The sequence below is a fragment of the Rhinopithecus bieti genome, unplaced genomic scaffold (assembly GCF_001698545.2).
Source record: "Rhinopithecus bieti isolate Rb0 unplaced genomic scaffold, ASM169854v2 scaffold_9899, whole genome shotgun sequence".
NCBI classification, from domain to species: domain Eukaryota; kingdom Metazoa; phylum Chordata; class Mammalia; order Primates; family Cercopithecidae; genus Rhinopithecus; species Rhinopithecus bieti.
In genome coordinates, this window is record NW_016806979.1 from 7124337 (window position 1) to 7146941 (window position 22605).

At 52.5% G+C, this 22605-nt stretch overlaps 1 protein-coding gene across 1 annotated transcript in view; it reads right to left on the reverse strand.

Moving 5' to 3' along the window:
* The window catches only part of MYO9B (myosin IXB), a 137646-nt gene that overhangs the window by 19544 nt on the left and 95497 nt on the right, over positions 1-22605 (reverse strand). The window contains 10 exon segments of the mRNA XM_017879531.1: positions 329-645; positions 2178-2300; positions 4844-4954; positions 6704-6784; positions 7809-7931; positions 8926-8965; positions 11745-11858; positions 17009-17087; positions 19753-19957; positions 20235-20376. Coding sequence (XP_017735020.1) covers positions 329-645; positions 2178-2300; positions 4844-4954; positions 6704-6784; positions 7809-7931; positions 8926-8965; positions 11745-11858; positions 17009-17087; positions 19753-19957; positions 20235-20376 — 1335 coding nt within the window.

Here is a 22605-nt window from a genome sequence, read left to right on the forward strand (position 1 = left end):
TGTTGAGTGTTGGGCTGGTCCAGGCGGCCCCCCCAACCCTGAATCCAGGTGTTCCCTGACCGATCCAGGTATAGGGGAGTCCCTGGGCAGAGAATGGGCGCAGCCAATGGCAAAGCAGAGCTTTGTCCCTAAGTGCTGCCTGCCAGCCTCAGAGCCCCTCTCTAGCCCATGTGTGTCCAGGCATCTGGTTTCCCACCAACCCTTCCCTGTGTCCAGAATGACATCCCCTTAGTGCCACAGGCCAGATGGTATATCATGGGCAGCAATTTGGTGAGTGACCCTTTTGGCTTCTGGAATATTCTGGGGAGCGTGGCCTGGCTCTGCTCACCTCTTGCGCTGCAGGTGCCCCCGGCAGAGGCTCTGCAGGCGGATGATGCTCTGTTTCTGGCGCTGGTAGAGCTTCCGCTGCCAGTAGCCCCTCCATGCGGCCTGGAGGTACACGGCGGCCTGCGTCCTCTCCAGAGCCCTCCGGACCCGGTAGGACCGCCAGCAGGCCTGGATGGTGATGGCGGCCCGCTTCATCTGCAGGAAGTGCCGACGCTCCAGCACCATCCGAAACCAGCTCTGCAGCAGCAGGATTTTCCGCACCACCTCCCGGTGTAGCGTCTCCTGCAGGGCTTGCCGCTCCGTCTCCTTCAGGAAGACCTGGTGAGCAGGGGGTCAAGTGGGGTCAGCTGTGCTGCCCCTGACACCACCTCTGTGCCTGGGAGGTCTGCATAGCGCACTCCAGAGTGAGACCCAGGCTGGTGTGCTGACCAATCAGGGCTTTATTTATTTATTTATTTATTTATTTATTTATTATTATTTTTGAGATGGAGTTTCACTCTGTTGCCCAGGCTGGATGGAGTGCAGTGGCGCCATCTCAGCTCACTGCAACCTCCGCCTACCGGGTTCAGGTGATTCTCCTGCCTCAGCCTCCCGAGTGGCTGGGACTACAGGTGCCCATCACCAGGCCTGGCTAATTTTTGTATTTTTAGTAGAGACAGGGTTTCACCATGTTGGCCAGGCTGGTCTCGAGCTCCCAACCTCAATTGATCTGCCCACCCTGGCCTCCCAAAAATGCTGGGATTACAGGCATGAGCTATTGCACCTAGGTGTGGCTCTATTTTCTTTTTTTGAGATGGAGTCTCACAGGCTGGAGTGCAGTGGTGCGATCTCAGCTCACTACAACCTCCACCACCCGGGTTCAAGCGATTCTCCTGCCTCAGCCTCCTGAGTTGCTGGGACTACAGGTGTGTGCCTGTAATGAAAATCTGTCTCTACTAAAAATACAAAAATTAGTCAGGCATGGTGGCGGGCACCTGTAATCCCAGCTGCACGGAGGCTGAAGCAGGAGAATCACTTGAACCTGGGAGGTGGAGGTTGCAGTGAGCTGAGATCACACCACCAGTCTGGGTGACAGAGTGAGACTCTGTCTCAAAAATAAAAACAAGAAAGAAAAAGAAATGAGGTCTCACTTGGTCACCCAGGCTGAAGTGCAGTGGTGCAATCACAGCTCACTGCAGTCTCAAACTTCTGCCACAGCCTGCCAAGCAGTTGGGACCACAGGTGCATGCCATCACGCTTGGCTAATTTTTAAATACTGTATAAAGACGGGGTCCTGCTGTTTCCCAGGCTAGTCTCAAACTCCTGGGCTCAAGGGATCCTCCCACCTCAGCCTTTCAAGTAGCTGGGACTCTGGGCGCGTGCCACCTCGCTTGGCTGGAAGGGAATTTTTCTACACTGGGTGAGGCCTTCGGGGGACTGACCTTGGTACTTGTTAAACAAGGGTGGCTGAATAATGCCCCCATAGCAAGAGGCAAACACATGCCCAGAGATGGGAGACGATCTCTGAAAGGGAGGACAATTGCAGGCCGCCTCCCGCCTGATACTGTAAAGGGGATGGACCAGCTCCTAAATCCTGCCAGTTAGCACGATCGTCCCTTTCCTACCTGTGACGCAGCAATAAACAGGTGATGCAGAGGGAGTCTCCGAGCCCCGCTGAAGAGCAGCAGGTGGGGCTCAGCCAGGGCGGCCCCTATCCCTTAGGTGCAGTATTCTGCTGGGTCCCTAGAAATGCATTTCCTAGACAGAGCCCTGTATGTTTGAGAGAGTGGCCCTGGGGGCCTGGGAAGACACGGTGTGTGGTGGAAGGCAGGGTGTGGGTTTGTAGTGTCCCGAGGGTCAGGAGCACTGACCTTGGTCTTCCCGATCTGGTAGTTCCTCTTGTCTACCTTCATCTTCTCCAGGAGGGTGGAGATGACCTCCCTGCAGGGCTGGGCATCCTTGGGCAGGAGCACCTGGAACTGCTCGGTGAAATCCTACATTATTTGGGCAGAGAAAGGAGAATCTGGGTGAGTGCTGCGGCCAGCGATGAGGAGACGGGGATCTGGTGACCCCGGTTAAGGTGAAATTGGGTTTGACGGGAATGGTAATGACAAATCTGAAATTTCAGGCTTTCAGAAATAGCCTGGGCTGGGCATGGTGGCTCACGCCTATAATCTCAGCACTTTGGGAGGCTGAGGTGGGTGGATCACCTGAGGGCAGGAGTTCGAGATCAGCCTGGCCAACATGGCGAAACCCCATCTCTACTTAGCTGAGCATGGTGGTGCACACCTGTAGTCCCAGCTACTTGGGAGGCTGAGGCAGGAGAATCACCTGAACCTGGGAAGCTGAGGTTGCAGTGAGCCAAGATCACATCGTTGCAATCCTCCTGCCTCAGTCTCCCCGGAAGCTGGGAGTACAGGTACTTAGTCCTGTAGCCACCACGCCCGGCTAATTAAAAAAAAATTTTTGTAGGGACAGGGTTTCACCATGTTGCCCAGGCTCGTCTCAAACTCCTGAGCTCAACCTATGAGACCAGCCTGGCCAACATGGCAAAACCCTGAATCTACCAAAAATTAGCCAGGCATGGTGGCAGGCACCGGTAGTCCCATGTACTGGGGAGGAGGAGGCAGGAGAATCACTTGAACACGGGAGGCAGAAGTTGCAGGGAGCCGAGACGCCACTGCACTCCAACCTGGGCAACAGAGTGAGGCTCTGCCTAAAAAGAAAAAAAGAAATGGGTTCTTAGCTGGGTGCAGTGGTGCCTGGGTCACGTGACCCAAAGTGCTAGGATTGCAGGCTAAGCCACCATGCCTGGTCAATAGTCTGTAATCTTAAGAAAGACCACTGCAGATACAAGGTCCTAGGTCTTTTATATGGTCGAGGTGCCTGGGAGCCAGGGCCACCCTTGCAATAGAGCTTACAGTCTAGGACTTGTGAGGGAGTTAGATCACAGCTGGAGGAACATGTTTTTTTTTTTTTTTTTTTTTTAGACAGTCTCGCTCTGTTTCCCAGGCTGGAGTGCAGTGGTGCAAACATGGCTCACTGTCGACCTCCCAGACTCAAGCAATCCTCCTGCCTCAGCCCCACAAGTAGCTGGAAGTACACTGCATGCCAGCACGCCTGGCTTCTGTATTTTTGTGTGGAGATGGGGTTTCACCATGTTGCCTGGACTGATTTTGAGCTCCTGAGCTCAAGCAATCTGCCTGCCTTGCCCTCCCAAAGTGCTAATTACAGGCGTGAGCCACCGCACTGGGCCTCTAGTTTTTTTTGAGACAGGGTCTTGCTCTGCCATCCAGGCTGGAGTGCACTGGCTCAGTCATAGCTCACTGTAGCCTCAAACTCCTCGGGTTGAAGTGATCTTCTCACCTTAGCCTCCCGAGTAGCTGGGACCACAGGTGCACACCACCTTGTCTGGCTAATATATGTATTTTTTTGAGGCGGAGTTTTGCTCTTGTTGACCAGGCTGCAGTGCAATGGTGCGATCTCGGCTTATTGCAGCCTTCAACTTCTGGGTTCAAGAGATTCTCCTGCCTCAGCTTCCCAAGTAGCTGGGATTACAGGTGTGCCCCACCGTGCCTGGCCTTTTTTTTTTTTTTTTTTTGGTATTTTTAGTAGAGATGGGATTTCACCATGTTGATCGGGCTGGTAACGAACTCCTGATCTCAAGTGATCCACCCGCCTTGGCCTCCCAAAATGCTGGAATTACAGGCGTGAGCAACTGCACCTGGCTAATTTTTAAGTTTTTTGCAGAGACAGGGTCTCTCTAGGTTGTCCAGGCTGGCTTCAAAACTCCTAGGCTCAAGTGATCCTCCTGCCTTGGCCTCCCAAAGTGTTGGGATTACAGGTATGTGCCACTGCACCTGCCCGGAACATTTCTTTTTAGTAAAGTATTATTTCAAATATTTAAGGGTCAAGTATTGGTAAAACATACCAGCATTTCTGCATTTTTTATAATTTTGCCTTTCTTATCTGCATAGGGTTAGAAAGACATTATTTCTATTCGATGGATGAGAAAAGAGGCACATTATATTATTCTAGTCCCTGGGGCTATGAAGGGAAAGCATGAAAGGGAACCAGGCGCTGTCACCTCTGGCTTTGGGCTCAGGGTGACACAGGTACCAGCTCTTGGCATGAGGCAGGGGTTTCCTTTTTTTTTTTTTTTTGAGATAGAGTCTTGCTCTGTTGCCTAGGCTGGAGTGCAGTGGCTCAATCTCGGCTCACTGCAACCTCCGCCTGCTGGGTTCAAGGGATCCTCCTGCCTCAGTAGCTAGGAGTACAGGCAGCTGCTGCCACACCTGGCTAATTTTTGTATTTTTAGTAAAGATGGGGTTTCATAGTGTTGGTCAGGCTGGTCTTGAACTCCTGACCTCAGGTGATCCGCTCGCTTCGGCCTCCCAAGGTGTTGGAATTACAGGCATGAGCCACTGCGACTGGCCAACCTGCTGGGTTTACGTTCCAGCAAGGAGCTCTCTTTGGAAGAGGGCGATTGCCTTTGCCATGAAACAGGTGTGTCTAGGTATGTGTGCTTGTGGCCTACCTGGAACGTGTACTTGGCACTGTACCCTGACCTCCGGATGCGCACGGTCTCCAGCATACCGGTGTAGCGCAGCTGCTGCAGGACCAGCTCGTCGTCAAAGCACAACTCTTTCTGAAATGGGAATGTGAGAGATCAGGCAGGTGGCCTTGACCGGACAGGATGCCCAAGCCTGTCAGTGGCTCAGGCCTGGGAACTATGAGATTAGGGCATTTTGCCATGTGACCACTGCCCCTTGGGATCCCTACCACAGACTTGGTCAGGGTGCACATGTAGGTGCTGGCTAGCCGACCTGGGAGTGTTCTACGGCACAGCAGCCAGGAGCGCCTGGACAAGGGGTCCTTCCTTGCTCCAGACACTCCTTCTGGAATGAGGCCAAGATGGGAGGATCAGTTGAGGCCAGGAGTTTGAGACCAGCCTGGACAACACAGTGAGACCCCCTCTCTAGTCATTTAAATTTATTTAAAAAAAAAAAGAAAAAAGAAAAAAAAAAAGAACCCAAATGCAAATGTGTCCTGGGCTTGTTCTCCGTGGCAGGCACCAGGGTAAGTGCTGGGGATTTGGTGGAGAGGAGAGCTTGGTCTGGGGGCAGAAGCCACACACAGGTGATAGAACAGGCAGGGAGCAGCTGGGTGGAGGCCCAGAGGAGGAGGAAGAAGCCAAGGGGCTGATGGAGACACAGGGAGATGCTTCCTGCTAGGGGAGAGAAGAGGCTGGAAATGTGGCTGCGTCAGTGGGCTTTAAGCCTGGAGCTCAGGTGTCTGGACTTCACCCTGGTGGGCAGTGAGGGATAAGGCATGGTGTTGCTATAAAGACAAAGGGTGCTAGGTGCGGTAGCTTACGCTTGTAATCCCAGCACTTTGGGAGGCTGAGATGGGTGGATCACTTGAAGTCAGGAGTTCAAGACCAGCCTGGCCAACATGGTGAAACCCCATCTCTACTAAAAATACAAAAATTAGCTGAGCATGGTGGGCACCTGTAATCCCAGCTACGTGGGAGGGTGAGGCAGGAGGATGGCTTGAATCTGGGAGGTCGAGGCTGCAGTGAGCCAAGATCGCACCACTGCACTCCAGCCTGGGTGACAGACAGAGAAAGAATCTGTCTCAAAAACAAACAAACAAAACCAAAAAAAAAAAAAAGGCAAACAGGAAAGAATGGGTAGGGTTGTCATGACTGGGGGTGGATGTCGAGGCCAGGGATGCTGCCTGACACCCTCCAGTGCACAGAATGGCTCTTATCATAGAGAACCATCTGCTGGCACAGCCCACGAGCAGAGATGGTGCATGATGGAGCATCTCCCCAGGTACAGTTGGTGGGAGGTTCCTGCCTGGCTGTGTGCTCACATTTGTCTGGGAGCCCACACCCCTGCTCAGTCCCTGGCAAAGTCCCCGAGCTGTCTTCCTAGGGACGGAATGGACCTCTGGGGTAAAGGAAGCCTGTGTCAGTGCTGAGCCTGACGCCCCCACTGGTGCTTCCACCGGGGCTCCGAGGGTCTCTCTAGACCCTTGCAATGTGAGCAGCGGGCTATGTGTGCCTCTAAGACTCTGCTATGTAACCTCAGCTCTTGCCTTTTGGTACACTCCTTGCACTGGCTACTCTTTGGAATGTATCTGAAGAGCACCCCTGACTTGTCGCTCCCTAATCAAACCTTCTCTGGGCTTCTCCATGTTCTAGATGATGTCCCTACTCTTGAATGGCCACTTGGACCATCCTCACTGCTAACCCTCCATCCCCAGCTGCCTCTGGATGGACTGCTGCCATGTCCCCCATACTGCGTGGAGGCTGGGGCTGGATGCAGGGACATCGACACCCCTAAGAGTCTGGCATGGGCCTTCTCCTCCCAAACACCTTAGAGAAACTCACCTTTTCAGCATTGGAACGGATGCAGCGGATAAAGAAGGGCTCTGCCTTCCCCAGCGCCTCCAAGAGCTTGTTAAGGGATGTCTGTTAACGGAAAGAGAGAGCATTTGGGTTGAGTTAGGGACCCTGGCAGCTGCTGTTCTGTGGGAGGAGACCTGCGATGCTTTAGCATCAGTGTGGGGTGGATGGGGTCTGCACAGATGTGGGTCCCTGGCGGTGGGACACAAGAGGTTCCAGCTGGACGTTCTGACCCGAGCCTGCGCTATCCCTGGAAACCCTCGAGGGAGCTATGTGGTCCCCATGGTTCCAGGGCCACCAATGCTTGTCTTTGCCTCAGGTGGAAGGCTGGGGCCGGGGAGGACCAGACAAACACTTTCTGGAGATTTGAAACGTGTCAGCCTCTGAAGGGACCATGGATGTAGTGTTTTTCTTTTTTTTGAGATGGAGTCTTGCTCTTGCTGCCCAGGCTGGAGCGCAATGGCGTGATCTTGGCTCACTGCAACCTCTGCCTCCCAGGTCCAAACAATTCTCCTGCCTCAGCCTCCCAAGGAGCTGAGATTACAATAGGTGCCCACCACACCTGGCTAATTTTGTATTTTTTTTTTTTTGAGACGGAGTCTCGCTCTGTCGCCCAGGCTGGAGTGCAGTGGCGTGATCTCGGCTCACTGCAAGCTCCGCCTCCCGGGTTCACACCATTCTCCTGCCTCAGCCTCCTGAGTAGCTGGGACTACAGGCGCCCGCCACTACGCCCAGCTAATTTTTTTGTATTTTTAGTAGAGACGGGGTTTCACCATGTTAGCCAGGATGGTCTCCATCTTCTGACCTCGTGATCCACCTGCCTCTGCCTCCCAAAGTGCTGGGATTACAGGCGTGAGCCACCGCGCCTGGCGAATTTTTGTATTTTTAGTAGAGACGGGCTGTGCTCAGTGTCGGGTGAAGCTACACAAGCGTGAGGCTGAGCTGAGCACCGCCCCCCTGCCTCTCCTGCTGCACCCACCTGGAACTGGGCGCTTGATGCTTGGCGCCGCCCCCCGCCTCTCCTGCTGCACCCACCTGGAACTGCGCACTGATGCTTGGCACCGCCCCCCGCCTCTCCTGCTGCACCCACCTGGAACTGGGCACTGATGCTCGGTGGCTTTTTCTTCTTGTGCAGGTGCAGCAGGGACTTGGTGGTGCGGTCGTGCAGGGTCATGCTGATGATGAGTTTCAGGGACTTGGAGTCCAGCAGGTTCTAGGACAGACACATGGGGTCCGGCCTGCCCTCCCACCGCCCACACGGGCACGGGAAGGCGTCACAGCGTCCCCAGAGCCAGAGCAGAACAGTGTCCCCGCAGCGAGTGCCCAGGCGGCAGCTCTTAGATTTGGTCTCGGGACCACGCTGTTGGAGAGGGCCCAGTAGAACGAGGTGGGCTACACCTTGTACACAGCGCTGGTTCCAGCAGGGCTGATGGCAGCCTCTTTCACAGCCTGAGTGGCTGCCCCATTTCCCCTTCCTCTGGGTTAGAGAGGAAGCCAGTGCTACTGAACCTGGCCGACCCTCTCCTCTGCACAGCTCCTACAGTTTACGTTACTTGAGTCAAGAAGGGCCAGGTCCTTTCTGTGCCATCCGTATGAGCTCATCGGACAGGCCACCCTCATGTGTCAGCCAGTTCTGTCAGCTGACAAGAGGAATTAGCCCTCTCCCATCTGCTAACTAGACTGCAAGGCTAGTCTTACTCTTTTTGCAAATTTCCTAAATTGCTGCACTTGTACGTGGAAACAAGACAGAGCGCTTGGGAGGTGCTCTGTGCCATCTGGAAGTGGCCCTGTGGCCAGGGACTGAAGATGGGGCTGTTATACGGAAGGGTCCCATTGCCTTGGGGCAGGATGAGCTCTATGGTGCTATGAACCCACTAGAGCTCCCCGTGGGACTAGGCTGAGGCCAGACTTCAGCTGCGCTTATGCCCCTGGCTTCCTCCCTCACCCCTTCTCTCTGCTTTCTCCTATAAGCCCCCCTCCATAAGCCACTGTGTGTGCAAATATCCCCATCTCAGAACCTGCTTCTGGGAAACCCATAAAGAGCCAGCTCCAAATCATCTCAACACAAGAACATTTTTTTTCTTGGAGGGAGGGGGAGATAGTGGGAAGAAGGAGGTAATGAAGCTGCACAAGTGAAAGCTCTCAAGACGGGCAGAGAAGCAAGATATCTTGGAACGTGACGCGCGGGGTGTGTGTTTTTTTTTTACCTTTGGAATGATCTGCTTTTGTTTGATACCTTTACTTTTCCTGTCAAAATATTAAAAATGGTTTTGTGAACAAAAGGAACACAGCCTCGGGATTTGGGTTAGTTCAGCAAGCCACGCCTGGCGGGTTAGACTGAGACAGAGAGAGACGGGAGAGAGCGAGAAGGCGCAAGTGCAACAAGGCCGCCGCCACCTCTCCACACTGCACACCGTGGCATGCCTCAGCCACTGTCTGTGGACACCAGTTTCCCTGGGATGGCGGCAGCCGGACTCTGCTGGTGGCTGCCCCAAGGCTGAGAAAAGCATTTGGTCTGGGGGCCATTCGGATGTCCGACAAGTAGGAGGGGCTGGCTAGGAATCTACAGGGTGGGAGGTGCATCCAACGGGGCTCGCTATGGAGGAACTGACATATCCCCAAATCACGGCAGGATGCCCTGAGTGGGGCAGAGGAAGCCTGAGCAGTCCTGGTGGAGACCAGGTGACCAGGCTGTCTTTGCCATGTGCTGGTAGACACCAAGCCGGCCCAGAGGCCCTTCTGGAACCCTCTGCTGGCAGGGCAGGGACTTGCCTTGCAAAATAACCAAAATGGGGCCTGGGTGGGAGCTCCTTACAGGATCATGCTGGTGGGAAAGAAGAAAACCAAAACTGGTCAGGCACGGTGGCTCACACCTGTAATCCCAGAACTTTGGGGGGCTGAGGTGAGTGGATCACTTGAGGTCAGGAGTTCAAGACCAGCCTGGCCAACATGGTGAAACCCTGTCTCTACTAAAAATGCAAAAATTAGCCAGGCGTGGTGGCGGACGCCTGTAATCCCAGCTACTCAAGAGGCTGAGGCAGGAGAATCGCTTGAACCCAGGAGGCGGAGGTTGCAGTGAGCCGAGATCGTGCCATTGCACTCCAGCCTGGGTGACAGAGCAAGACTCTGTCTCAAAACCCCCCACAAAACCCAAAGCTGCTCTTTTGGCCGAGGTAAGGAAGCGGGCAGCTCCTGTGTTCTCAGACACCTTATGAAATCTTGCAGACCAAGGGGAAAATAAATAAATAAATATATTTATTTATTCAAAAGGCCTGGTGCCTTTTGAAGACCGGCTAAGGAGATGACAGCTTGCACATCTGTGAGATGCCTAGCCGTTCGCGGTTGCATTCAGTTTCACCTGAATCCCTGTGGGGTAAAATAGGGCAGAACAAGAACAAAAGTTTGAGGCTGAGGTGGGCGGATCACTTGAGGTCAGGAGTTCGAGACCAGTCTGGCCAACATGGTGAAATCCCATCTCTACTAAAAACACACACAAAATTAGCCGGGTGTGGTGGTGCACACCTGTAATCCCAGCTACTTGGGAGGCTGAGGCAGGAGAATCGCTTGAACCCGGGAGGTGGAGGTTGCAATGAGCCGAGATTGAGCCACTACACGCCAGCCTGGGTGACAGTGAGACTCTGCCTCAAAAAAAAAAATAAAAGGAACAAAAGTTGGAAACAGGCTCCTGCTGGGTACGGTGGCTCATGCCTGTAATAATCCCAGTGCTTTGGGAAGCTGAGGCAGGAGGATCGCTTGATCCCAGGAGTTTGAGACCAGCCTGGCAGCCTAGGCTATAACACAGCAAGATTCCACCTCTACAAACAGTAAAATTAGACAGGTGTGGTAATGCACGCCTGTATTTCCAGCTACACTGGAGGTTGAGGCAGGAGAACTGCTTGAGCCCAGGAGGTCGAAGCTGCCGTGAGCGGTGATTGTGTCACTGCTGTACTCTAGCCCGGGCAACAGAATGAGACCCCCATCTCTTAAAAAAGAAAAAAAAAAAGGGCCAGGGACGGTGGCTCATGCCTGTAATCCCAGCACTTTGGGAGGACGAGACAGGCAGATCACCTGAGGTCAGGAGTTCAAGACCAGCCTGGCCAACATGGTGAAGCCCCGTCTCCACTAAAAATACAAAAAATTAGCCAGACATGGTGGCAGGTGTCAGTAATCCCAGCTACTCGGGAGGCTGAGGCAGAAGAATCACTTGAACCCGGGAGGCAGAGGGTGCAGTGCGCCGAGATCGTACCACTGCACTCCAGCCTGGGAAACAAGAGTGAAACTCTGTCTCAAAAAAAAAAAAAAAAAAAAAAAAGAAACAAAGAAAAAAAGAAACTGGCTTCCATTGGCTCCCATGCAGGTGCAAGCTTTGCTCTCAGCCAGCCCACACCCCAATGGTCACTAAAAGGCGGGATGTGGTGACCGCAGGTGGATGTCCTGTCAGCTGAGGCTGCTGCCTGCCTGGTGCTGGATCAGCGTAATGGAAGCATGAGAGTCATTACCCCATTTGGAGGCCGAAAGCATAGAATACTCAGGTCCCACAGTGTGCTAACAGTTGGGATCCCAACCCGGTTTATGCACCTTCTGGGCTCTCTCGACTGGCTTATGTGGCCACCTGCAGAGAGCAGGGCCATCCTCTCAGGAAATTGCATGCCCTGCTGCAGACGGCTTCTCTGCAAACTCACAGTGGCAAAGGCGGGAGCAAGCTTTGCTCTGCAAGCCAGACAGGCACGGGGAGGAGACGGAGGATGGCATGTTTGCGGGTGGAAAATTAGATGCCTCGAAGAAGGAGTGCTCCTGGGAATCTGCCCCGTGTGCTGGGAAGCTGGCCGTGCCTGGGCCACAGTGCAGACAGCGGCCAGGGGTGTTATTGATTGGCATTTAGTGATGGCTGGGGGGTAAGCTACGAGACAGCACTGTGGTTTTAGTGGCCGATGCAAATTAGGAAGACTGCAGGCCCCGCTGGGGTCGTGGGAGTAGGGGGAGGCGGTTGTTGCACTTGTAAGCAGGGTCTTGGTGGGGGACTCACAGGATGAAGGCGCGGGGTTTCTGGAGCCGACTGAGGGACTGGAGAAGCCTACGGGGGTCCTCGCCCTGCCAGGGCAATCCTTTGATGCTCTTGATCATTTGGTTATGCAAATCGCTGAGGGGAGGGTGGGGAGGGCGCAGTGACAGAAAGAAGATGGAGTTAGAAGCATGCCTGCCCCGATGGGGTTCCCAGAGCCATTGGGACCGTCCCCAGGCCACTGAAGCCAAAACATGCAGCTGGGGAAAGACACTGTGCTCAATGCTGCTACTCTCTTTTGCCAGAAATCGGGACTGGTCAGGCTCCCCAAGACCTGGAGTGGGGCGGGGCTTTGAGGTAAATTGGACTTGGCCACACGGATCATTGATCCTTTTCAATATCTCATTTCCAGCTGGGCACCGTGGCTCACGCCTGTAATCCCATCAACTTTGTGAGGCCGAGATGGGTGGATCACCTGAGGTCAGGAGTTCGAGACCAGCCTGGCCAACATGGCGAAACCCTGTCTCTGCTAAAAATACAAAAAGTTAGCGGAGCATGGTGGAGGGCACCTGTAATCCTAGCTACGTGGGAGGCTGAGGCAGGAGAATTACTTGAACCCAGGAGGCAGAGGTTGCAGTGAGCTGAGATAGTGCCATTGCACTCCAGCCTGGGAGACAGAGCAACACTCTGTCTTAAAAAAAAAAAAAGAAAAAAAAATTATTTTCATCTGATCATTCCACTTCATTTGATCCTTTTCATCTGGATCACTGAGAAAGTTCTCATATTTAAGAAACTTTGGGGATATTTATTTACTTGTTGAGACGGAGTCTCGCTCTTTCTCCCAGGCTGGAGTGCAATGGCGCGATCTCGGCTCACTGCAACCTCTGCCTCCTAGGTTCAAGTGATTCTCCTGCCTCAGCCTCCTAAATAGCTAGGATTACAGGCGTGCACCATCATGCCCGGCTAATTTTTGTATTTTTAGTAGAAATGGGGTTTCATCATGTTGGTCAGGGAGGTCTTGAACTCCTAACCTTGTGATCTGCCCACCTCAGCCTTCCAAAGTGCTGGGATTACAGGTGTGAGCCACTGCATCCAGCCGGGGATATTTATTTAGTTTCAAATTTATTTTTATTTTATTTTATTGAGACAGAGTCTCACTCTGTTGCCCAGGCTGGAGTGCAGTGGTGCGATCTCAGCTCACTGCAACCTCCACTTTCCAGGTTCAAGCGATTCTCCTGTCTCAGCCTCCTGAGTATCTGGGATTACAGACATGCATCACCCCGCCCAGCCTATTTATTTTTAAAATTCCATGACAGGCTGGGCATGGCTCATACCTGTAATCCCAGCACTTTCGCAGGCTGAGTGGGGCAGATCACCTGAGGTAGAGAGTTCAAGACCAGCCTGGCCAACATGGTGAAACCCTGTCTCTACTAAAAACACAAAAATTAGCCAGGCATGATGGCGCATGCCTGTAGTCCCAGTCACTCCAGAGGCTGACGCATGACAATCACTTGAACCTGGGAGGCAGAGGTTGCATTGAGCCGAGATTACGCCACTGCACTCCAGCCGGGGTAACAGAGTGAGACTCTGTCTCAAAAAAAAAAAAAAAAAAAAAAAAAAAAAAAAAAAAAAGGGCAGTTAGGGGCAACTCAGAAAAAGACCCTAGGGAGGGTCTCTGTGGGAGGAGCAAATTAGTCTCTCTCTATGATTTTGTGGCCAGATGTCAAACTCCTTGTTGGCTTCATTAAGGCCTTTGGAGGAATTAATTTGAATACAAGAGCCCCAGGTTGAGCACAGCAACTGGGGTGGTACCATCTCCATCAGGGGACATTTGCCAATGTCTGCAGACATTTGTGGTTGTCATGACTTGGGGGTGGGGGTGCTCTCCTGGCATCTGGTGGGTGGAGGCCAGGGATGCTACTCAACACCCTATAGTCCACAGGATGAGTGCCCACCCCAGAGAATGATCTGGCACAGTGCTGAGGTTGAGAAACCCTAGTTTTTTATTTATTTATTTATTTTTTTAACAGAGTCTTGCTATGTTGCCCAGGCTGGAATGCAGTGGTGCGATCTCAGCTCACTGCAAACCCTGCCTCCCAGGTTCAAGTGATTCTCCTGCCTCAGCCTCTCGAGTAGCTAGGATTACAGGCACACACCACGCCTGGCTAATTTTTATATTTTTAGTAGACACAGGGTTTCACCATGTTGGCCAGGGTGGTCTTGAACTGCCGACCTCAAATGACCTGCCCACATAGGCCTCCCCCAAGTGCTGGGATTACAGGGGGTGAGCAACCGTGCCCGGCCAGAGAAACCCTAGTTTAAGGGGGTAATTACCCTCAAAGCACTCAACCTTACTCGCTTCATTTTGTTTGATGGCTGTGGGCTTAGGCTTGAGCATGCACGCTGGAGGTGCAAACTTTGGCACTGATAACGCGTGTGAATTAGAATGCCTTAGAAATGAAAATTGGATGCTTTCAAACTAAATATTTGTGAGGAATGTCTAAATGACAAATGTTTTTGACAGAACTTCTAGAAATGAGGATCTGGTTTTTCTTTTTTTTTTTTTGAATTCCTTACTCCAGACATTTTATTTATTTTTCTTGTAGAGGTGGGGTCTTGTTATGTTGCCCAAGCTGGTTTCAAACTCTTGGCCTCAAGGGATCCTCCCGCCTTGGCCTCCCAAAGTGCTGGGATTACAGGTGCGTGCTACCGCATCCTGCTGGCAGTCGTTCAAAGCACATGTTTTAGCTCTGGGCAGGTGGCCTGGAAGGACCCGACCCCAGCCCCTGTGCTCCATGCACCATGCCAAGTGTCCACATGGCCCCACTTACCTGTTTTCCCCAGCCCTCCAGGGAGGCAGAGCAAAGGCAACAGAGGGGTCGCCTGTCACCTCTATATGCGAGTGGCCTTCATACCCAGGGTGGTCAGTGCAGCGGCCACAGCTTAGAATGAGGTCCATGACTTTGGCCCACCCCTAGCCCTGCCGACCCGGCTAAATCTGCAAATCTGGCAGGAGTGGCCCCTGCGGGCCGTGGCATTCCCTGAATGGCCAGTCCTCTCTGTCTGTGCCCTGGACGCAGCACTGAGCGCCTGGGGAAGATGGCTCCCCTCGGTGCCTTGCTGGCCTCGGGATCAAAGGCCCTTTCTGCACTTACTTCTTGCTTTCATATAAAGCAATGATGTCCTCAAAAGCGTTAATATCGAACTCCTCAGAGCCGTCAAATGAGAAATCTAGCATTGAGCAGCTGAAAGGGAGAATCTGTATAAACTTAACATGCTCCTGGGGCGGGACCCGCAGCCCTGTGGCCAGGCCCTGGGGAGATGGATGCTGCTTCTGCTACCGCAGGTCAGAAGTTATTTTGTCTTTGACGTAAGGGAGGCAAAGAAAAAAACAAACAAGGACTGGGTGTAGTGGCTCATGCCTATAATCCCATCACTTTGGGAGGCTGAGGTGGGAGGATACCTTGAGGCCAGGAGTTCGAGACTAGCCTGAGCAACATAATCAGACTCCGTCTTTATAAAAGGAAAAATTAGCCAGGCGTGGTGGCCTGTGCCTGTTGTCCCAGCTACTTGGGAGGCTGAGGCGGGGGGATTGCTTGAGCCCAGGAGGTCGAGGCTGCAGTGAGCTGTGATTACACCACTGCACTCCAGCCTGGTCTCAAGCAAAACAAAACAAAACAAAACAAAACAAAACAAAACAAAACAAAAACACAACCCACATAACAAAATAGAAGGAGGCTTTCTAGCTCTTGGGAACTTGGGGGACCAAAAAAAAAAACAACAAACAAACATAATAGAGGAATGCATTCTCCTTTCTTGCGTCCCATTTTGGGTGAAAAAGGTGATTCCTAAAACTTTTATTTATTTATTTATTTTGAGACAGAGTCTTGCTCTGTCACCCAAACTGGAGTGCAGTGGTGCGATCTCGGCTCACTGCAACCTCCATCTCCCGCGTTCAAGCAATTCTCCTGCCTCAGCCTCCCGTGTAGCCAGGACTACAGGTGCCTGCCACCATGCCCAGCTAATTTTTATATTTTTAGTAGAGACGAGGTTTCACCATGTTGGCCAGGCTGGTCTCGAACGCCTGACCTCAAGTGATCTGCTCGCCTTGGCCTCCTAAAGTGCTGGAATTACAGGCGTGCACCATCAAGTCCGGCCAGCCTGCTCACTTTTCTACCCTGGTGCTGTCACATGCTTGGGTGCATGCAGGGCCCTTGGGGTCATTGCTAGGGTCCACAAAAGACCCCGCGTCATCTCATATGCAACATCAAAGTGTATGTGTTTCTGACTGTGAATGAAGTAACTTGGCAGAACAACTTTTGGGCCACCCCAGGCAGGACGAGGGAAGAACTCTCCAATCAATCAAGCCCGTCCCTCCGCACCACCAGCGATACTTAGGCTTCACCTCCCAGTGCCCACCCTAGGCCATAAAATGGATCCTTTGTAAACTGAGTCTCCTCCCATCTCCCTAAAGCGCATGATGCGCCAAGGCGTGCTATTCTGTGTCCAGAAAAGCAGCCACCAAATGCTGCTTGGTTCTGGGTCTTTCTGGTTCAAAAGGCAGCTCAGTGACTTACTCAGAGCAACCCTGACCAGCACTTTGGGAGGCCGAGGCAGGTGGATCACCTGAAGTTAGGAGTTCAAGACCAGCCTGACCAACGTGGAGAAACTCCGTCTCTACTAAAAATACAAAATTAGGCCGGGTGTGGTAGCTCACGCCTGTAATCCCAGCACTTTGGGAGGCCGAGGTGGGTGGATCACGAGGTCAGGAGATCGAGACCATCCTGGCCAACAGGGTGAAACCTCGTCTCTACTAAAAAAAAATACAAAAAAAAAAAAAAAAAATTAGCCGGGCGTGGTGGCAGGCGCCTGTAGTCACAGCTACTAGGGAGGCCGAGGCAGGAGAATGGCGTGAATCTGGGAGGCAGAGCTTGTAGTCATCAGAGATTGCGCCACCGCACTCCAGCCTGGGCAACAGAGCAAGACTCTGTCTCACAAACAAACAAACAAACAAACAAAAAAACAAAATTCGCTGGGCATCATGCAGCGTGCCTGTAATCCCAGCTACTTGGGAGGCTGAGGCAGGAGAATCGGTTGAACCTGGGAGGTGGAGGTTGCAGTGAGCCGAGAGCGCGCCATTGTACTCCAGCCTGGGCAACAAGAGCGAAACTCTGTCTCAAAAAAAAAATAAAAAAAGAAAAAAAAGAATGTAGCATTCCCTAAGTTGTCTGAAACAATGCTGCTGCCACCTAATGATCTCAGTGTGGGCAAATCAGGGTCTTGCTCACCGGTAAAGTTTTTCTGAAGGGGTGCTGGCTCCTCTTGGCAGCTCTTCCGGGTGACTTTGGGCACCAGGGCTGCTCATACCTGCTGGAGACAGAGTGGACAGTGGTTGGGATGGCCTCCTGTGGAGGCTGCAATTATTTTAACCCATTTTATTTATTTATTTATTTATTTATTTATTTATTTATTTGAGATGGAGTCTTGCTCTGTTACCCAGTCTGGAGCACAGTGGTGTGATCTTGGCCCACTGCAACTTCTGGCTCCTGAGTTCAAGTGATTCTCCTGCCTCGGCCTCCTGGGTAGCTAGGACTAGAGGCCACTGTGTCCAGCTAATTTTTGTATTTCCAGTAGAGACAGGGTTTCACCATGTTGGCCAGGTTGGTCTTGAACTCTTGACCTCAGGTGATCTGCCCACCTTGGCCTCCCAAAATCCTGGGATTATAGGCATGAGCCTCTGCGACACCCCCCCATATATATATATATATTTTTAATTGTTTACCAACAGGGTCTTGCTGCATTGCCTAGGCCGAGTGCAGTGGTGCGATCATGGCTCATGTAACCTCCAACTCCTGGGCTCAAGCAATCCTCCTGCCTCAGCCTCCCAAGTAGCCGGGGCTAGAGGCACGTGATGACACACGACGAAGTTTCAACTTTTCTGAAGAGATGGGGTCTCACTATGTGGTCCAGGCTGGTCTCAAATAGCTGGCCTCAAGCGAGCTGCCTTGGCCTCCTAAAGTGCTAGGACTACCGCTGTGCACCATTGTACTGGGACAGTTTGACCCATCTTATTATTTATTTATTTACTTACTTTTTGAGACAGAGTCTTGCACTGTCGCCCGAGCTGGAGTATAGTGGCATGATCTCGGCTCACTGCAACCTCCGTCTCCCAGGTTTAAATGATTCTCCTGCCTCAGCCTCCTGAATAGCTGGGATTACAGGTGCCTGCCATCGCGCCTGGCTAATTTTTTGTATTTTTAGTAGAGACGGGTTTCACTATTGGCCAGGCTGGTCTCAACTGTCTGACCTAGTGGTCTACCCACCTCGCAAAAGTGCTGGGATTACAGCGTGAGCCACTGCGTCCAGCCTATTTATTTTTTGAGACGGAGTCTTGCTCTGTCATCCAGGCTGGAGTGCACTGGCATGATCTTGGCTCACTACAACCTCCGCCTCCTGGGTTCAAGCGATTCTCCTACCTCAGCCTCCCTGTGGTAGCTGGGACCACAGGCATGCACTACCATGCCTGGCTAATATTTGCATTTTTAGTACAGATGGGGTTTCACCATGTTGGTCAGGCTGGTCTTGAACTCCTGACCTCAAGCGATCGTCTGCATCAGCCTCCCAATGTGCTGGGATTTCAGGCGTGAGCCACTGCGCCTGGCAGACCGATCTTAAAAAGCAGCTCATCGGCCAGGCGCAGTGGCTCACGCCTGAAATCTCAGCACTTTGGGAGGCTGAGGCGGGCAGATCACGAGGTCAGGAGATCAAGACCATCCCGGCTAAAACAGTGAAACCCCGTCTCTACTAAAAATATAAAAAAATTAGCCGGGTGTGGTGGCAGGCGCCTGTAGTCCCAGCTACTCTGGAGGCTGAAGCAGGAGAATGGCATGAACCCGGGAGGCGGAGCTTGCAGTGAGCCAAGATTGCGCCACTGCACTCCAGCCTGGGCAACAGAGTGAGACTCCGTCTCTACACACACACACACACAAAAAGCAGCTCATCACTCAAATTTGGGCAAAGTCGGGTTAACTGTGAAGTTCTGGATCCCCAAAACAGAGCACTATTTCCTATTTCTCATGAAAGCTTCATCCTTCCTCCTTTTCATCAAGCCCCTTCCGGAGACAGAAGCCACAGCTGATAACTGAAACTGAAGCTGAGGATGGAAAGTCGGAGCCCTTAGACCCGGGTGAGCCACTCAACCATGCAGGCCTCAGGTTGCTTGGGAAAAATGAGGACATAGCTTTCTGCCATCCTTCTATCAGCAACTCTATAGGGCTGACCCAAGTCTTGAGTGGATCAGGCACACCCCCTGCTTCAAACCATCTCTGTCTAGGACAGGGGAACAGAAATGTCCCTTTGAGGCTGGGTTCCCAGTAGAGAATGTTCAGATAAGAGAAGAGGCTGAGGCCGGGCGCAGTGGCTCACACCTGTAATCCCAGCACTTCATGAGTCAGAGGCAGGCGGATCATTTGAGGTCAGGAGTTCGAGACCAGGCTGGCCAACATGGCGAAACCCCATCTCTACTAAAAATACAAAAATTAGCCTGGTGCGGTCGCCTGTAGTTCCAGCTACTTGGAAGCCTGAAGCAGGAGAATCACTTGAACCCGAGAGGCGGAGGTTGCAGTGAGCCAAGATTGTGTCATTACACTAGTGCCTAGGCCAGAGAGAGAGAGACCTGTCTCTTAAAAAACAAAAAAAGAGCAAGAGAGAGAGAGAGAGAGAGAAAGAAGAGGGAGAGCACTAGGAAGAGCTACATTATCACAATCAGCAAACTCCCAGGGCCAGCGGATCAGGAGGCATCATTAGCAAAGGAGAGGCCCGATGGAGCTGCTGAGAGCATGCCCTGAGGTTAAATTACACTCGCAGGTCGAGTTTCTGTTCAGGGTGACGGGAACACTGCAGGTAGACAGGTGGAGTTCGCACAACATAATGAATGTACTAAATGCCAACGAACTGTTCACTTTAAGATGAACTCAGGATGTGCCCCCCTCTAGATAGTGACGCTTGTGTGGGCTCACGCCCCAGCTCCCACCTGCAGCCTTTTCGGCCCTCTCGGCCCGCAGGCGTCCGGCCTCCCGAAGCACGGCCATGGCCCGGATAGCGGCCCGGAGCACGGCCCAGCGGAACACGGCCACAGGGTCCATGCCAATGAGCTCCCGCACATAGGAGCTGTCACTGCCCCGCAGCAGGGCCACGATGTCTGGCCGCATGTAGTCCATGTTCTTCTCCCGGAAGTCCTGGTGGGGGATGGATGTGGGCGGTCACTCGGGAATAGTCACCAGTGCCTACCAAAGACCCGGGGCTGGCGCAGGAAGGGCTGGTGATGGGGTAGGGTCCATCCTAAGCATAAATGGCAGTTCTTGAGCTATGGAGTCTTGGGCATTGGAGCCAGGGATTCGCGGTGGGTTCTGAGCACCCTGGAACCTCGCCCACAGGAGGATCCTCCCACTTGGAATTCTGGACTGACTGTGGCTTCCCTCAGGCTTCTGCCAACGGTGATGGGCAGACACCTACCTTGATCTGATATTTCACCTTCCCTGCGAAGTGCTGGATGATGAAGGCTGGCTCCATGACCGGGGTGCCCAGGAAGTACTTATTGTCCTCATGCTGCTGTTTGAACTTGGCCAGCAGGGTCTGGCTCGTGGCGTGGGGGAAGCTGGGAACAGAACACGGAACCTTTGCAGGCATGAACGGCGGCTGATTTACCTACTGTGTATTTTACCTTGCAGACCCCTGGTGCACGAGATGGGTGGGTGCATGGGGTGGGCAGAACAGTGAACTGGCACAAGGCTCTGTAAGCAAAGGGGTGGGTGAAGGAGCGAAGAAAAGAAGGAATGACAGTGAGCCTGCCTGCCTCATGCCGAACATGCTGGCAGAGGGCTGGGACACTGCTATCTGCATGCGCCTGCCTGCCTCATGCTGAACACGCTGGCGGAGGGCTGGGACTCTGCTCTCTGCGTCAGCACGCACAGCTGCAGCCTGGTACAAGGAGGCTGAGGGTGAAGTGATGCTCTCAAGGCTTCAGGATTTTTAAAACAAAAACATATTTTTTCCTTTGGAGACAGGGTCTCACTCTGTTGCCCAGGCTGGAGTATAGTGGTATGATCACAGCTCACTGTGGCCTTGACTTCCTGGGCTCAAGGGATCTTCCTGCCTCAGCTTCCTGAGTAGCTGGGACTATAGTACAATGTTTTTCTTTTTTTAAGAGAAGGGGTCTTGCTATGTTACCCAGGCTGGTCTTGAACTCCTGGCCTCAAGCGATCCTCCTGCCTCAGCCTCCCAAAGGACTAGGATTACAGGCGTGAGCCACCGTGCCCAGCCAGGGCTGCAGAATTAACATTGAGTAGCTCAGTGCCTGAGTGTGGGTGGCTCACTCTCTTTGTCCCCACATGGCTGTTTTCTAGGGGGTTTGGAGAGAGGTCGCTGACCAGGCTTGGTGGCATCTGCAAAGTCTGTCCCCTGGGAGGTCTGGATCTGTTACCCATCATAGGCAGCTCCTAAAAATAATCCTGGGCCCGAGTGACTTCTGGTCTTGGAGCCATTTGTACCCGAATGCCATAGCTTGGACAGGGGGTCCTTCTCCTGCACCACAGTTGGAAGGAGAGGCTGGGAGAGGAGGATGAAGCAGGGCTCTGTTGTGCTCCGGGGAGGGGGAGGTTGTGGGGGCAGAATAAGGGACTCCTTGTACCTGACTACTTCTACCTCCCAGGAGGGAAATGATGTTGTTGGTTTGGCAAACGCTGCCTGAGCCTGGCCCCACTTTTGAAAACAGAGGCAGCGGAATGCCTGTATTTTCATCGGGGGCTCCGTGTTAACGGGGCCAAGGAGGGGAGAGTCTGTAGCTACGAAACGTATCATTTCCAGGACTGTAAACAGGGTATGGAGTGTGAGGCATCTGCCTTGAGTGTCCCCCAAAACCCTCAGTCATTGAGATAGGTAATATTTTAGCACACTATTTCAGAAAATCTAAATCAATGTGCAAAAAGAAACAAAAAATTCCATGATGAGCAAAAATAGCAAGATTTTAAATAAAGAGACCTGAGCCTGCTGGGCTAGGCCCTGCCTCACAGGCTTCCCCTGAACTGGCCCTGGGAGTTTCCTGGTTGTGATGACGTAGCTCCTCCTACTGTCGTCTCTACTTTTTTTTTTTTTTTTTTTAATTTTTAGAGTTGGGGTCTTGCTCTGTTGCCCAGGCTACAATGCAATGGTGCAATCACAACTCACTGTAGTCTTGACTCTCTGGGCTCAAGTGATCCTCCTGCCTCAGCCTCCTGAGTAGCTGGGACTATAGGTGCATGCCACTATGCCCAGCTAGTTTATTTATTATTATTTTTTAGAGATGGGGTCTCACTATGGTGCCCAGTCTGGTCTTTAACTCCTGGTCTCAAGTGATCCTCCACCTTGGCCTCCTGAAGTGTTGAAATTAAAGGTGGGAGCCACCGCATCTGGCCCAAATGCTCTTATCTGAACATTCTCTACCTGGACCCCAGCCTCAAAGGGATGTGTCTGTCCCCCTGTCCTGGACAGAGACTAGGTTTGAGGCAGGGGATGTGCCTGATTCATTTGAGACTCTGGCCAGCCCCTTGGAGATGTCATTGGCAAGGGATGGGTCTGATAGAGTTGCTGATAAAACAGTATGTCCATATCTTAACCCCCACCCCCGCCAACTTTTGAATGTGACCTTATTTGGAAAATAGGGTCTTTGCAGGTGTAATTAGTTAAGATGAGGTCATCAGTGTGGGACCTAGTTCCATATGGATGGTGTCCTTCTAAAAAGAGAAGACAGGGTCAGGTGCAGTGGCTCACACCTGTGGTGCCAGCACTTTGGGAGGTCAAGGTGAGAGGATCGCTTGAGCCCAGGAGTTCAAGACTAGCCGGGCAACAA